This window comes from Monopterus albus, unplaced genomic scaffold (assembly GCF_001952655.1).
Source record: "Monopterus albus unplaced genomic scaffold, M_albus_1.0 scaffold106.1, whole genome shotgun sequence".
NCBI lineage: Eukaryota > Metazoa > Chordata > Actinopteri > Synbranchiformes > Synbranchidae > Monopterus > Monopterus albus.
The window spans coordinates 302,527-319,139 of NW_018127986.1; the positions used below are offsets into that span (position 1 = coordinate 302,527).

A 16,613-nucleotide genomic window follows, 5' to 3' on the forward strand; every position below is an offset into this window, starting at 1 on the left:
AGCTGGCAACTATGTTTTCTGAAAAACAAAGCTTAGCTGGTCCTCAGGATCAGTGAGGGGTACAGTGTCACCCTGACATACACTCTATATGACCACCAGGTTTGAAAAGACACCCTTGCCCTCTTGTAGCCAAATTAAGACATAGTAAAAAGTAAAAAGACAGATTAAAGACATGTTTTGACCCATTAATAACAAGTTATTAGTTACTTATACTGTCCACCATTTCCCAGAGTATATAACACTTAGTTTGACAATCGCTGCACACATTGCAGCCAGCCTCAGGTTTCATCTGATGGCAGTGAAGGATTAAAAGATCATTTCCAGGCACCTTCTTTACACCAGTAATCTATTACCATACAGAGTGTGTTTTGCTGTATTTGCCTTTTGCAAAAGGAAAAAACAAAATAAAACAGCAACATAAATACACAAGAAACCTGATTAGATCCCCAAGGGCAATGCATATATAGTGGTGGGTTTTATTGTCTGATAAGGGTTCCTTTCTCAAGTTTCACAAAAATGTTACTAGTTACTAATACATTACATAATTTTAATAACTTAAAAAAATGATGAAGAATTTCTAGGACCCAGAAGATGGTGCATTTGAACACTGAAATAGGACTATGAATTAGTGATACACATTTTAGGTAGAGTAATAAGACCTACTGTGATTTAATTCTGAGTGTCTCCCCATTAAACTAAACACTTCTCAAAAATACATTCAGACAACATCTTTGAGAAGAGAGGCTTCTCACCTGACTGCAGTTCTAGTGGCAAGCTTCAGCCACTAAAACATCTCAGAAGCCCTGCTCAGTGTTTTTACCTTTATGTCTGACTCGGGTGGATAAGCTGGAGTAGATGTCCTCTGCATGGATGTGAAGACCTCTGTAGAATTCATGACATGCCTCATCGCCTTTCCCATGCAGGTGCTGCAACTGAACTGCAGAGACACACGTGCTGAACTGAATCACTGCACACACCTGTACAGCATCCTTCAGAAACAGGATGTGTTTTTTTTAGATAAGTGCTATATATTGTCTGGAGTGACCCTGCAGGCTTCATTGTCACTGAGTATGGGGGGGTAGATTCTGTTCAGCTGCAACACCAGTCTGTCAACCAGCTCAGTGTCCATCTGGAGCTGCTCATGGTAACCGTCAATGTCTAGTCAAGAAAGACAGAAATGACAACATTAAGAAGAAACAGTGAAACCGTGTGAAATGTCTGAAACAGGTCATGACCCTGTGCAACTACAGCCCTACATAAAGCTCTAATCAGAGGTCTGAAGACTTTGTGTATAGTCTTAAGTAGTTTCTTTGTAAGCTGGTCTTGGCATCAGCCCTGCTTTGAAAATAAATGACTAAGAGGTTTATTCTCCTATTTAGACAGGTAACTACAGTGCTGCAAAACTGTCCATTTGGTCACAGAGGTGTCATTTATTGTTTTATTTTATAGGTCGACCTGTTTTCCATTTGTATTAATTACCGAACATAATCAAATAGGGCCAAGTAACAAGTCAGTCATTTTAGTAATACACTCACCTTGTCACCTGAAATTCCTGTGTACTGTACATGCAACATCATTACACAGTCCAGTCTAAATCGTTGTACTGCTCCACATTTTTATTAGTCCAACAGAAATAAATGTACACCACTGCGCTCTTTCCATTCCAATACATTCTCACTCATTATCAGTAGAAGTCTTTGATTTATTTACATTCCTTAAAAATGATATACATGCCAGTGCTTTCCAGCTGCTCTCCTCCTTCAGCAAAGTGGACTATCCTACCCTGGAAAGTGCTTTTCAGACAATTTCTTGAGCTCTCTTGAATGTATTGTGAAGCATATCCCCCATCAACACATTAACTGTTAACCTTAATGTCAACAGAACTATTCAATTTAAGTTTGATAAAGGACCATAAAGTACCTCAACCTTACAGGCATCCAACAAGGCTGGTCTCCTGAAAGTGCAATGGCTGCACCTTTCAGGCAGGGGGCAGTGTGCCACTACAGTTCACAAAAGTCACATGCTGTAAGCCTGTCAGATTGGCATGCCTACAGAACCTTCATGCTGTGTAAAACTGCAGATGTAACACTTTCAGTAAGACCAGGAATATTCAGTTGTTACATCCTGTAGTGCACAATGATAAAGGTAACACTGTTTTATATATTTGGTCAGTGAATAGATCCTTGACTGATGGTACAGTTTGGCATGTAATGTGTCCTCACACTGGTAAAATCCTTAAGGAAAATTCTTTGGTTTGGTTCATGCTCCACGTGTTGGACTCATCTGTGGCTGATGAGTTCATCCCTGACAAATGTCTCTGCTGTTCTCCATACTGCCACACCAAATCAGGCCCCGCTGCTGAAATCTGGGCCAGGTTTGGGCTTGTAGTGTGACAGGAGGGTGGAGGAGGTCCAGGGTAGTGAGGTGGAACAGTGACTTGTGCAGATTCTGGGGTTTGGAGAATGACAGGCTTGGCATAGTCATGGCCGGGTAGAGCAGCGGGCGACGGAATGGAGTCATATATGCAGGGAGGACCAGGGGCGCTCTCTTGATGACATCTGTGGAGGAAAAGACAAGAAGATGTTTCCCTATTTTTTCTGCTGTGTGCATGTCTTCATGACCATTTTGATGAAAGTCAGCCCATGTCTCACCTGCAGTCCGCAACGCTGACACACATGACTGTGTCATGAGTGGCCCATGAAGAGAGCATCTGCTCCTGTGTGTTGTTGTTATTGTTGTTCCTGTTTTTATGGCTGCGGTGAGACCTGGCGTCCTTCTGATGTTGGGTCTGCTCCTCAAATTGCCCCACATCTGTCTCCCTGGTTAAAACATTTAAACCTGAGCCTCAGTATTTCAGTTTGTGAATGTATTACAGGAAACTGACTGATCTGACTGACACACTTCTTTGTTTTTACTGCATTCTTTTACTCAAATACAGTTTTTAAGTACAATTCTGAGGTGACTGTACTTCATTTTATGTTACTTTATACTTCTACTTCATTTCAGAGGACAATATTGTAGTTTCTATTCCACTGCATTTATTTCACATCTACTAGGTTACTTTGCAGATAATGATCTCACATTAAAGAACATGCAATAATTGAAAATACAACACATTGTTCAAGATTAAACTAGCAGCTCCCAGTGTATTTGTATTTGTCATGTCTCAGGTATCTATGAGTTGTTAGCAGGTCCAGCAAATAGATACAGTATGTCTTCTCTAAACCTCTGAAAGGTTTCATATGAATACATGTTCTGAGTCCAAAAAAGGTAAACTTCACACAAACCCCAAATATGTGTAGGAGAGCACTGATTTTGTTTTGCCTTATTCTTCTGTTTGCATCTCACTCACCTTTCCTCCGTTTTTCTTTTGTCCTCTTTGACGCACTTGAGCAAACAGCAAGTGATGAAGGCCATGGACATGAAGAAGATTATGGCTGAGCTTACAATGGATACCAACACAGCCAAACGGAAACCGCTGTCCCCATAGAGAAACAGAGCTGCAGTGAGAGAGGGGAAGACTGTTGACTAATTTATTGACTTTATTTCCATGTAACACACTCAGTATATTAGACAACTCCACCCATCATGCTGCAAAGGCCGTGTATAATAATTTCTTACCAGACTCAAACCACATAAAACACCATCGCTTTGCACAGGGTTTGCAGGCTGCTCAAAACCATCACACCTTTCATTATTGTGTAACCAGAGGAGATTGGCAGCAATAAAAAGTCATTTTGCTACAAAGTGCACTCAGAATAGAAAAGACAATAAAACATAAATTCCACATCAGACAGCTTCTTTTCTCCCAGGATGACTGATTCTGAAATATAATTCATATCCTGCTCTCACTTTTTCCATTCACTTAAAAGAATAACTGACTGTGCACCTGCTTGAAATTATTCCATTCTGCCAGCATTAGCATTAATATTCTACTTTAATGTGTTTTATCTCCAAGCAACAAATCATTTACTTTCAAATGTGTTCTTACAGCATTTAAAGCATTACTTATTGCAAGCCAAATACTAGGTGTCTTCATCTAACACTGCCCAGTAGCCACAATGTCTTTCACATAATGTTTCATGTATATTCCATCTCTTCAGAATAATGAGCAGACAGACAGTTCAGGGGAAATTTTGCAGCCTCTGCAGTTCTCTCAGGAAAAGCATTTGGGACATTTAGTCTGCACACACCGTTACAGTAAGTGTATGAATAAATAGATTTATAAGGTGTCGTGCTCCTGGTTACAAGTAAATGAATCCTACCTGTTCTTTCTATACCAACTGTTGCTTTAGTGACTCAGTTTCTATTCCCCATTTCTGCTTACGTTTACAGTACATCTCCCCCACCCAGTGGGTGTAGTTGGTGCTCATGACACACATTAGTGTTGAATCAGTTTGTGTTTAGCTGAGCACTGCAGGAAAATGACTTTGCCCACACTGGTACCATTTCCATGGATGATCCTCTGGGCTGGTAGTGGTATGGATGTGCACTGAGCCTGGGACTGACCTAAACGAGCTGCAGCTGGGACTCAGAGTGGAATGGGACAATTAGTCTACAGGTTGAGTAAATGAACCCCTGTAGGGCTGCACAACATTATGTGTCAAAACATTGCCCCCCTTCTTTATTATGCTGTGCTGCATCAAATTGTAACGATATTGGAACAGGAGATATGATTATTCATAAAACAAAAGCCCATGAGGCTGCAGGAAACACATAGGCCATCTGGAGCCATGCTAAATAACCAGTGATCTTATAGCAGAGTGTTCAGCATATTAGTGTGTGTGTATGGGGGGGGGGCACAATGAACCTACAGTGTAAGAGTATCCCTTCATCGTGATACAAGCTGTTGGAATGCAAATAAACACATGATCAATCTGGTGAGTTCCAACAAAACTGGGAGGGATAATGTGAGCAGGTCCAGGAAAAGTCTCAGCAAGCTTGTTTACTGAGGGAACCAGCTCCTGTAAAGCTTTCAATAAAAACAAACAACAATAAAACTTGTGACAGGGAGAGAGGTTTTGCAAAGTTCCTCCTTTGTAACTACTTGCGTAGATAAAGGATAACATCAAAGAATGTGAGAGAGTGTGCAGCTGCAAGAGGATAGAAGAGGGTAGAAGTTTCAATGCCAAGGAGAGTCAAAAAACAACAGTTCGTGGTTTCGTTATCAGACAGGCAGACAGGAAGCACATTTGAACATTTTCTGAAGAATTGTACAGAAGCAGTGGGATAGAAGCAGCTTGGTATAAATAGTTCCCCGAAGGCCGTCGGTGTTAGATCTTCACATTCATATTTATGTAACAGAAGGACCTGCTGATAAGCAGAGAGCATCACTTTTATGCAGTGTGTGTGTGTGTGTGTGTGTGCGCGCGCGCGTCAATGCCCATCGTCAGCAAAAGAAGTTACTGATGGTTAAGCCACCCATTTTCTCTTCGTTTTGTTTGGTCTCATTCTCTTTTAAAATTAAATCATGTAATCTGGAATGAATAAGTACATTACGTTAACAATAGAACTGTAACAAGCCTATAATCTTACCCGAGTTATTCTGATCACGGACGTTATCTTTGTTTTTAACATCAGTTCTGAACACATCTGTTACTGAAGCGGTTGCCGCCGACATGTTGGTGACAGACTCCGCTCCGTCTCCGCTCTTCTGGTTGTGCGTAAAGACTGCGCGGCGATGCTCCTCTGCGCCCAGTACAGGACACCTCGGGAGTCCGTTGCTGGAGTTGTGCGTTATTCGGCTCTCTACCTCTGAGCGGACAGCTTATCATGCACAGAGTCCTCCCGCAGATCCGTCTCACTGCAACACTCACTTATTTGAAGGTTAGGAGTACGCACAGTGTGTGGCTGTCGCGCAGGCGAATGAGCCAAAGAGAGATGAAGTGATCCGTCGAAATCTTGTTGACCAAAACAAAAATGTGTGTATTACACCAAGTGAGTTAAAGTTGGATATCAGAGCCGCGTTTAGTGAGCAAGAGAGTGATGAGTAACAACGGCAGCAATAATCCGCTCTTTGTGGACAGGATGTCGCACAGCTGCTCTGAGCCTATCAGGATGTGGAGCCACAGACTGGGGTGAAAATTTGCAAAGCACACCTAGCCAATCAATGACGTAAAGCTTTTCCTTTGCACTAGATCCTATAGATTGTAGAAAGCATAGATCTCACTGTCCCCAACTAACGACTTTACATTTATTAATTGCTACTAAATATCAGCTGCACAAGTAACAGCAGTAGGACCAAACAGAGAGGGAGTAAAACGTAAGAAATATAAAGCAGAAGCATGAGAAAGGTGTGTGAAAGAAAGATGTTTCAGCTGAGCCCAGTCGTGCTGTCTTTCTTTATTGAAAGTATACCAGATTACATGATTCTTTATTGAAACATTGAAAGTATTGTGTCAGAACCCTTATTTCTCTATAAGTATGTCTAACCACAATCTAAATATCACTGTGACTCAAATTCTGTTTAAATTTCACTTCACTTCCCTTTCTGTTTCTCACTGTGGTCACTGTTCATGTAAGCCTGTGGTCAACCGGTGACACGGATGACCTGTATCATTTAATAGTTTTACTGACAGATGTCTTAATATATTCTACCATTCAACATAACATATTCACAGCATAAAGAGTGAGAAAATAGCTCTGGGCCTTCATTACTTAAGGAGTAGTCATGGGTGGGTGCAACATGGAAATGTGATTAATGAAACAAACATACTGATGCATTTTTGTCCACTTTACCATAAAACAAAAACATGTGTTGACAAGCATATCACACATCATACAACACAGGCATATAGCCTCGGCACAGGATTCTATTTTTAAGGTTGCCTTCACATCACAAAGTGGCACTTTCCTCTTGTTCAAACTGCATGTCAGTCTAAATTTCATTGAGAATTCTGAGCATGCATAAGTCACTTTCTGCTGAGGGTGATGTGTCTCCACGAGCGCTGCCCTGAACCCCACACACCACCTCAGCTTCTCAGACAGCAGTTTGCCTCTTCATTCATGAATATATTAGCATAGCTGATTAAAAGTGTTCACACTCAAGACTTAAGAGCTATGCAAATGACAAAGAGTTATGTTCATAGCTGTCTTATAATATGCTGTTTATTGTACTCTCCATGTTATGGAGTGACACAGTTCATTAGCATACTCTTAGGAAATTATTTCTTAATTAATTCCACTAAAACTCCCACCTAACTTTTCATCCTTCTGTAGACATGAAACAAGTCTTAAATGTTGGAGTTTAGTTCAGCTCCCAGTGTCAAACATGGTTATAACATTTTCCTTTATGCAACAGAATTTTTATAGCAATGTACTTGAACAAAAGGAACATCTCTGAATGTGCTTTCTGAAATAAATAGTTGTGACACTTTTTATTCTATGAAATCAATGTTTGTGAATATTTTGTGTTACAGAAGTAGACAAAAAAAAATGTCATAACGGATGAAGAGACTGTGAAATGAGTCTACCTAAAGTGTTTGCCTTTTCTGTTGATTTGGAGACAGTTGCTACAGCAACAGTAAGATTGCTCTGTCATAGTCTCAGTGGTTACAGTTTGGACTGACTTTGTTTTATTCTCTGCACAGGCTTGTGTGCTTGTGTGCAACCAGGAGACTTGGTAATGAAGCACAGGACAGTCAGTGTCTCTTTTATTGTATTAAAAAGGAAGAAAGCGCATAATGAGCATTTTGCCTATCAAGTCGCATCAATTAATACATCATAACAATGCCTGTACAAAAAAGTGGAGCATAGAAACTTGAATGGGCAAAAAAGACAGGATTAAAGTAGAAATATACAATGAAAGATTGACTTTCCCAAAAGGATTTCAGGGGTTTCACATTCCATAAAATGATATTTCAAAATGACATGCAAATGGTGACTTTACACACTCAAAGCAAACAGATCACAGCTACAGACTCGGTATAAGCCCATTAGGTTTACCTGCATTATGGAGGAGGCTTCTTAGGGCTGCTCAAAATCATTACATGTCAACCTCATGATGGGACAAAAGTCAGATCACTAAAGCCAGTATGATTCATCATCAGGAAACCATAAATGAACAAACTCTTATTCCGGTCCATATGGAAATATTTGACAGGATATGTAAAAACTTTGATCTGTTGTGGTGTTAAAGGAAGAGTAGATTTCATTCTCTGGGGACCTTGAGTGCTTTTTAATCAAATTTCATGGCAATTTGTCCAATAGTGGGTGAAGTATTTCAATTTGAAAAGTGAAGGACCAATTGACAACATTCAAGCCGTAAAGCCACACTGCTGCTCCAGCTAAACACGTCATCCTCACTCTGCCCCTGTTATCTGAGAGGAGGAGAAGTAAACGACAAAAAGAAAGAGATGTAAGCAAAGAGGGTAAAAGTGAATGAAAGCCTGCAACATAGTAAGAAAATTGCATCAGTTTCATGTGAGTCAGCTACCCTGTAGGATCTTTACGCACTGGGACATCTAACCAATGCAACTGGGGACATTCCTAGTGTGGTACTGACAGCGAGCTAACAGGATGGGTGGGCCCAACAGTGCTGAAGACAACAGATAAAAGATAAGATGGTCTGGAGGGTGGCAGGCATTTATATACTGAAACAGAACAGGACAGAAAGGACAGTGACAACATACTGTAGCTCTGGCCTGAACATAGATGGTGGGAAAACTAAGGGGAGACATCTATAAGGTTAACTGAGGTGCAATGTGCTCAGTTGTTCATTTCCGGCAAACACAGAAAGCTATATCACTTTTGTAAAGTTTTGCAAGAGAGCAACAACTCAAAAAGATAAACTACAAGACATCGCTTTTGATAACAGAGATATACTTCATATCATGCCTGTGTATGTTCCATCTTCCTCCACCTGAACAACATGGCCTCAGCAAAGTGTTTACTAAAACCTCTTAATATTAAGCATCCTGATTATTTGCTAAAGTAGTGCCTGGATGCACTCCTATAATACACATTTTTATGACTCTTTGTTTGTTTCTGATGCTGCCATGATATTCCACATCATTTCAAAATGTTCCATAACAGCTGATGAAACGATAGATGCTCTAGAATATGATATTTTGGTTTGGTGTTTTACAGACATCATTTGTTCAGTGACCCTGAAGAATTGCTCTTGTTATTTCATGAAACAGTGTTGTTTTCTCTTGTGGGAGGGGGTTGTTAGAAGGCTTTGGGGAGAGGCAAAGTCATGGGTGTTCAAGCTAGAGGAACCACAAAGAATATAGTTTTTCTAAGGTCATTCCGGTCACTCAGTTAACTAGACTTCTAATCATCATAATCATTATTAGATCCAGCTTAATGATTACTAATTTGCATATAATTATAGGATGACCAACACTCTTTAGTGGCTGTTAATGAGATCAATAATATTGTCTCTGGTGATGTAGTGTAACTATTACAGCAATTAATCATTATAATATAGTAAATTACTCTTACATAGGCTATAGCTTGATTAAATGTAGGGCACTTCCCCAGGGTGTGTTGTTTCAGTGAGGAGGCCAACGTGTGAAGTGTTCAGATCCTACAACAGATATTATTACAATTTTACTGTGAATGGGCCTGAACTTCCAGAAAATAATTGGTTTGGGGAATTATGAGAGATACGGTCCCATTTACATCAACCCCACTGTGAGTCTTTTACAAGAACCTGTCATGAAGATGTTTGACACTAAAGAAACAGACAGAGACAATGCAGCTGGGAGGAACAAACCATCACATACAAATGGCAGGAAACCATTGCAACCACTTCCTTTACAGGAACAGAACTGTCTGCTTGCTTCACTTCAGAATGCACTGAAGCATTGCCATTTGAGGGTGTTGGCGCTGCAGCAGATATGCCACCAGGCAGTATGATACGCCACACCCTGAGAATAATGCATGACCCTTGTTTATCTGAAGCATCATATTTTTTGAACAAGGGTGAATGGTCTGGGTAACAGACAAAGTTACCAGCTAGCTAGTAAATAAAGTGGTACATCAATCAGACAAGGAGCCATATGCTATTGTCACGAGTTGGTAGAGATAGAAACCAGAGTGAGAAGAGAGTTAATATTCAACTTACACTCACCAGGTGACCAGATGAATGATAATGCTGATAATGTTGAAACAGCTGGATAAGTAAATAACCAACCATCTACTAACAAGGATATCAACTTAAAAGGTGATGATACTGTGTATCAACAGTGGTACATTCACAGCTTGTTTCCACTACTCCTGAACTACTTCTGAATGGGAAAAAACATAATCATTTATTGCAGGCTAACATCTCAGCTCCAACTATCCTTAGACCACAGGCAGCATGATTCCCTGTGGCCTAAGGATAGTAGAATTAACTTCTTTATTTAGAAAGGTAACACTACATCAGAGTGATGAATTGGAGGGCTGGAGTCTCTATAGAGCTGTGAGCTGTGGTGCAGAGATGAGAGCAAGCTGCTGATGCTTCCTTCTGTCACTAGATTAGAACTTTTTTGACTTAAAGTGATGCAAAGTCTACTGTAGCCCCTCCTTACAAGTAGTTGGCAGGTGTTCAACCAAAGTCATATCCTCTTCTGAGATTGTTTCACTTTATTGCTTTTTATATGCCCAAAATAGGTAAAACTATCCACTATTCCACTATTTAAAAAAAGACTATTATAACTGTGATTATATCGAATCATAGCTTGTGTAGTTCCACAAAATAATCAGTCACAAGCTTAGACCCATCATGACTGAGTTCAATAAAATACTACTATTATTTAGTGATATATTTTCAGTTCAACATTCAACTTTCACACTCAATCATTTGTGCAGCAGAAATATACCCTGTCTTATTAAAATTCTTGTAAACCCTTGGTGTATCCTAACCCCCAGGATGAGAACCATTGCCCTGGGCTAGGCTGTGTTTTGACCTGAATGCTAACAAGCTAAGGTTAATAGGAAGTCAGTTGTAGTTTTAGAGGTATATAGGTGAAATATTTGGACCTGCTGTTGGCATGATAAAAAGTGCCACTGTGGGTCAGAATGTTGAACCAACAGGCTAATAAACCAATGTCAGTAGTTTGACTAAATAGAGAGTAGAGAGATGACGACAAGAGAAGAGAAAAGATAAAATGGAGGACTGCAGGTACTGTATGTGAAACAAGTTAAATGCTAAATTCAAATGTTTTTGAACCACACAGATGCGTACACACACACACACACACACACACACACACACACACACACACATATATATATATATATATATATATATGTACACACACAATAACAAACAGCTGGTAAGAGGCTTATGGTCCAGTGGCATGTGACAGCTTTCCTATTAAAATCATTCTCCTCAGCTGTTGTAGAAGAGAAACCAGCAGCACAGAATCAGGGCCACAATCTGAAACTGTGAACAAATACCTTGAAATTTTCTGCTTGGCTTTGCTGTCCCCTACAACAGTTCTCTATTATGTTTCTGGCAACACTAATAGCTCAGTTCAACCAACCTTGCCTTTTGTTCTTTCAAACGGTCTGTGCCCTTGATGAATAGAGATATTAAGGGAAACCTTGAGGCCTCTGATGGAAGTCAAGTCAACATGTTATCGATGCAGTGCAGCCTTGGTAGAGTCAGGTATGACTGGCAAACACACATACTGCATGTAACTGAGAGTGAGAAAGCCAGGTGTGAGACAGAGGTGCATACAACTCTGTTACATAATGGGAAAACACCATCCCACAAATAATGTGGAAGGAGCAAAAACTCCTGCCACAAACATGAGTGTTCAAACAATGAAAACCCAAATTCGACTGTTGAGAAAGGTGTTAAAAAAAAAGATTAGTTGGAAAGAAAAACAACAACACAGAGACTTGAGTTTTCCAAGAGAGGATAGTGCATTTCTTAGTGTGGTCTCTGTGCTGCAGTAGACAACAGTACCCACCCTGTTACACTCTGCTCTAGATGAACAGTGTGTAAACCAGTGACAGAAGGAGGCAGTCAGCAGCTCGCTCTCTATCTCTGCACCACAGCTCACAGCTCTACAGAGACACCAGCCCTCCAATTCATCATTCTGACACATAGTGTTGACTTGCTAAATAAAAAAGTTATGGCTCATATCATTTATCAATAGCTGTCCTCTGCTTTTTTTTTCTATAAATGCTCATCAATAAGTTTATGACCACAAGAACTGGGAGGGAAGATGAAACTGAAGAAAATCGAGATGTAGAAAAATCGACCTAAGGCAGCTGCAGCAGCTTTTCAGTTCATTTTATGATACGTATACAAGCAGAAGATGAGCTGTACAACTGTGGATCTCTGGAAGTGTTCTGCCTGTGTGTTTTCTATGTTGAGAAGCTTGTCATTAGTCACCACAATACTGGAGATTTAAGTGTTTGGTTCTCATAGTGTTAGCTAAGACACTGTACTGGCTGTCAATAAAAGGTTCTGTTCATACACTTGACATAGATCTATCTTGTTCAGAAGTCAATCAATTTTAAAACACATACAAGACACTGACATGCAAAACAAAAACAACAAAAAAAACCTTCAGTCAATCACAGCTGACAAGAACGAAGCATAAAAAGTGATGATGGATGTAAAACCCTGAAATCTTAACTTAAAATATTGTACTGGGATGGTTCACAAAGTCCATGGTTTCCAGAGGATAAATAACAATATCAGTGATCCCCTGATTTTTCCTGCAGCACCACCACAAGATTCACATTTGTGATTTTCAGTGCAATTCTCAACAACTCTTAATTCTATACTTTGTGTTTAGCCCCAATTAGCACACACCCAACATACCTGTAAACAATGTCATTGTGAACTTGTAAGCATGTCGTCATTAACATTTAGCTCAAAACACTACTGTGCCTCGATACGGTCTCAGAGCTCCTGCAGGGCTGTACACCGTTACTGCAACTGTAGCCGTTAGTGGTAAACCTGTGGTCACTAATCCATGAATGTGGTCTGTGCTTGTCAAGTGTAAGTATGAGCAAATTAGTTTTCTTAGGGGGTAGCTGCATCTTGTCTAATCATTTAAAATCAATAATACAATAAATTTTTAGTAACGTGTATCTTGATTGTAAAAACAATTGACTAGATGGCCACAGTAAACAAACAATATTCCTGTCAGACTTTACTGCCGATGTCAAACATAACCTAACATCAGCATCTGCATGGTCACTGTCATTGCGACCATGCAGATGCTGATGTTAGTGTTAGTGTGCTTATAGCCACACAGACCCACCGGCATAGCTTTAGTCTTTTTGGTTTTAAAAACATTGTTTCCTGTGGTTGGTTTTACCTGTGCTCTGTGTTACTGTGTTATAAAGCACAAAATACTCATAAATACAGGCAAAAATGCTGAACACTAAACTCCTAAGACTATTATTGGCCATTATTAATGATCCAAACAAAAGTGAAAACTGGAAGTGAAGATGTACTAAAAAAAGAAAGGAACTAATACTACAGTATAGTAAAACTGCACATGCACACATAAATGTATTTGTACACATACAGTAGCCTATTACTCCTTACATCACACCAGCAACAAAGCGAATGGCTGCGAGAATTATTTCACATACTGTTTGGTGCGTGAGATCAATACAAGAACAGTGGCCAAAGTGAATGAACATCATCGTTTGTCACCGAGTGAGGAGTGGCCATGGACTGATCTTTGTCATAAAGGAAAAAACAAAGAGAAACATATTTTTCAAAAGAAACAGGATGAGACATGAAAATCTTCTTGGGCAGCATGGTACTGAATGAACAGCAATGTTTGTTTATTGTTTGTTTATGTCTCCTTTTTCCACTGTGCACAGTCCATGTTTAAAACACTACAGTGGTGACACTGTTCACTTACAGTATGATAGGAATGAATTCTGGAGCATAAAGAGAGGGACGGGGGCAAGAGTTCAAAGCATGGTACATAAATATGAGTGGGTTTACATGCACAAAGAGATTCAAATGTTTTTTTTTTTTGCTAGTTTTGCTTAAAGGCTGGTGCTGATAGGAGCAGGGTAACGGGAAAAGGCAAGATTAACAGTTGTACAGTACAGTACAGTACTTGATTTCCACAACATCACCAAAGGGGGAGAAGCAGGAAAATGTTTGCTATACTCAGAGACAGAAAAAGAAGAGAACCTGGAAAGGATTTATTTAGCATCTGTACAAGTGGAGATATTGAAGGACTGAACCTGTGCGCAGGGTCAGACTTGAGGCCATTCTGGCTGAATACTCTCATCAGGAGGAGTAAAGAATAATGACAGAGTGGAAATGTGGGTGGATCAGACTCAGATTACAGGTCTCAGAGTCCAGAGAGGGTGAAGGGAGAGAGACATATGAGGAGAGACTCTATAAGATAGGAGATGATCATGGGAGCATCAGGTGGCCAGCCACAAATATACACATCTCTGTCTTTTTAAGTTAAAATGTCTTTTTTTGTTTCTGTACAATACCCACTGAACTGCTACTGTGTTCCCAGCAGGAGAGCAGAGAGGCGGTGCAGGTTTGTTACACTACCATTCAATACCTAATAAACTTGGGAAGGGGCTCTCTCTCACACACACACACACACACACACACACACACACACACACACAAACACTTTTGCACAAAAAGTAAAACAAACCTATAAGAGTTAATGCTCCACCACACAGTCGTATAATGTACAAGGACCTTCATCTTTAAAAAACACAATACAGGAACCATTCAGCTATATTTTACATAAAACATGAGTTCTTCAAAGATCCTCTCCAGCTGTTGAAAACACTGAAAGAAATAATACATACATACAGCGGTATGATAGCACAGTCCTTCTTTTTGTGTGTTTTGACAGAAAGGGGAAAGAGACAAAAAGTAGCTGTGTGGTCATGAGGATTGGACTGAAGTGGCATAGGAAGGACTGAGTGGTCCTTTCAAAAGTAAAAAAAAAAAGTGCCAAGGTAAAGTGAATTCAAGTAATGTGTGCTCTATACACAGGAGAGGAGGAAGGAGGGAAGGGGGAGCTACAGCAGTCCCGTGGCTCCAACATGGCTACTGGCTCTTCCTGTATTCAGTCAGGCTCGTCGATGTATCTGTTGGTGTTTCTCCACGGGCAGCTTTGGAGAGGACATCCACCCACTTGGCCTGAACTTCTGCATCTTGGGCACTTAAGAGCAAAGTTTGCTGGGTGTGACTGAGGCGGAGCACGTGTCTGACCTCTGACTTTTCACCTGCTGATGGCGGTACTATGTTCACTTCGAACCCAGGAAGAGGCACCGCCCGTGCCCCTTTGGTATCCTACAGAAATGAGCAAAATCAGTCAATCAGAAAAAATCTGTAGTATTTTAAAATGACGTTCTCTTGAAAAGGCATTCTCTAAGCAAAGAGGCAACATACTGTACTATGAATATCATGAGTAACTGTTTGTCTCTTCATGTGCAGGAGAATATAATCCACTGGGCACATACAGTGAACTGTGTCCCCTTCTTTCCCTCCCCACCTTTCTTTTAGTATAATCAGGAAATGCCTGTCTATCTCCCATTAATCCTAATCTTTGGAAAAGAAGCTTTCTGCAGTGGGATTGGATATTAGTCTTGGAATTGAAACCCAGAGAGGCTTTCGCAGGCCGATTTCCCTTCTGTGCCATCCACTATGATATGAATGACAGCCTGCTGTGGAGAGCTTTCCAAACATGACTACTTTGGGAGTCTTTTTTATTTTAAGCAATCGTGCAAAGCGCTTGCTATATGCATTCCTTGGGAGGTTCTGAGCAGATTTATTGCTACATACTGAGCCAAGATTTCAAGGAACTACTGTGAATCCAAAGAGTTGCTTCATCTGGTCTGTACAAACTAAAACCCAGTCAAACAGAAGAGCAGCGTCACTGACAATGTCTATGCCTGAGGTCAGATTCAGGACAAGGAAATGCTCCTGGTTCAAATACTACACAGCACAGACAGTGCACAGACAACCTGGTACAGGCAGGGCATGACACATCACTCAGTAATATGCCAAGGCACTACACTGTATGGATGTTTAGCTTCAAAAGGGGGAAGGACACAGGATGTACAGACAGGCCAGATGGGTGCAGCAAAAGGCTTCATAGACATTGAAGACATGACTGAAGCATATGCAGCCATGTGGGTGAACCTTTGCAATGTTTATTGTCCTATATTTGCACAATGCTTAATTTAACAGGAGGAGTGCATGTAGTACAGTACTGTAAAGTGATGACCATTGTGGGTAAAAAGAACAGACTATAACACAACTTAAAATACATAATCCCTAAACCTAATGAAAAGGTGGAACATGCTTTAATGAACAACTGGATCACAACACATTGACACACACACCTGCCTCCAGAGTGTGCATGTTTAACTCGTACCTGTCCACTGCTCTGTAAGTACATCACCAGTGGCTCAGCTTTGGTGACAGCCACCCACATCTTGGTCCAGCTCTTCCCTTTCTCCTGCACTTGAAGGTGGCCACAGTGTAGACAGTTCTCCCCCGTTAGAGAAGTCTGTCGGCAAAAAGATATAATAATAGAAATGTTTGGATAAGGAGTCCAGCCACTGCTGCCTAGACATATTTGTAAAACACCAGTGTACAACTGAGATAACTGAAAAACTATTCACTGAGGACTGAATGTTGAACTGGACAATTT

At 40.4% G+C, this 16,613-nt stretch overlaps 3 protein-coding genes across 6 annotated transcripts in view; all 3 read right to left on the minus strand.

Moving 5' to 3' along the window:
- LOC109966053 (caspase recruitment domain-containing protein 19-like) overlaps positions 1-1,486 on the minus strand; it is a 1,758-nt gene extending 272 nt beyond the window's left edge. Inside the window, exons 1-3 of the mRNA XM_020610629.1 lie at positions 1,480-1,486; positions 1,046-1,158; positions 798-959 (exon numbers count right to left, since the gene is read on the minus strand). Of these exons, the coding sequence (XP_020466285.1) occupies positions 798-959; positions 1,046-1,158; positions 1,480-1,486 (282 nt within the window). The remainder of the gene's footprint in view (positions 1-797; positions 960-1,045; positions 1,159-1,479) is intronic.
- Positions 1,487-1,607: 121 nt separating this feature from the next.
- Positions 1,608-6,034, minus strand: susd3 (sushi domain containing 3). 2 transcript variants are annotated; one of them, XM_020610699.1, is made up of 4 exons: positions 5,536-6,034; positions 3,353-3,500; positions 2,652-2,819; positions 1,608-2,558 (listed from the first exon to the last, which is right to left on the minus strand). In XM_020610699.1, the coding sequence occupies exons 1-4, from the start codon at positions 5,618-5,620 to the stop codon at positions 2,219-2,221; spliced, it is 741 nt and encodes a 246-aa protein (XP_020466355.1). In that variant the 5' UTR covers positions 5,621-6,034; the 3' UTR covers positions 1,608-2,218. The 2 variants fall into 2 exon arrangements, with proteins under 2 accessions (XP_020466355.1, XP_020466356.1); XM_020610700.1 differs by lacking the exon at positions 5,536-6,034 and adding an exon at positions 3,622-4,803.
- A 7,919-nt stretch (positions 6,035-13,953) lies between these two features.
- Positions 13,954-16,613, minus strand: part of fgd (faciogenital dysplasia) — a 48,934-nt gene continuing 46,274 nt past the window's right edge. For all 3 annotated transcript variants that reach the window (XM_020610690.1, XM_020610692.1, XM_020610691.1), the window contains exons 18-19: positions 16,335-16,469; positions 13,954-15,247 (exon numbers count right to left, since the gene is read on the minus strand). In XM_020610690.1, the coding sequence (XP_020466346.1) occupies positions 15,002-15,247; positions 16,335-16,469 (381 nt within the window). In that variant the 3' untranslated portion in view covers positions 13,954-15,001. The remainder of the gene's footprint in view (positions 15,248-16,334; positions 16,470-16,613) is intronic.

Coding starts and splice junctions, on each gene's coding strand:
- susd3 (XM_020610699.1), bottom strand. CDS start 5,620: ATGTCGGCGGCAACCGCTTCAGTAACAGATGTGTTCAGAACTGATGTT. Junction 2,820..3,352: donor AAAAGAAAAACGGAGGAAAG/GTGAGTGAGATG, acceptor TGTTTTAACCAG/GGAGACAGATGTGGGGCAAT. Junction 2,559..2,651: donor GTCAGCGTTGCGGACTGCAG/GTGAGACATGGG, acceptor TTTCCTCCACAG/ATGTCATCAAGAGAGCGCCC.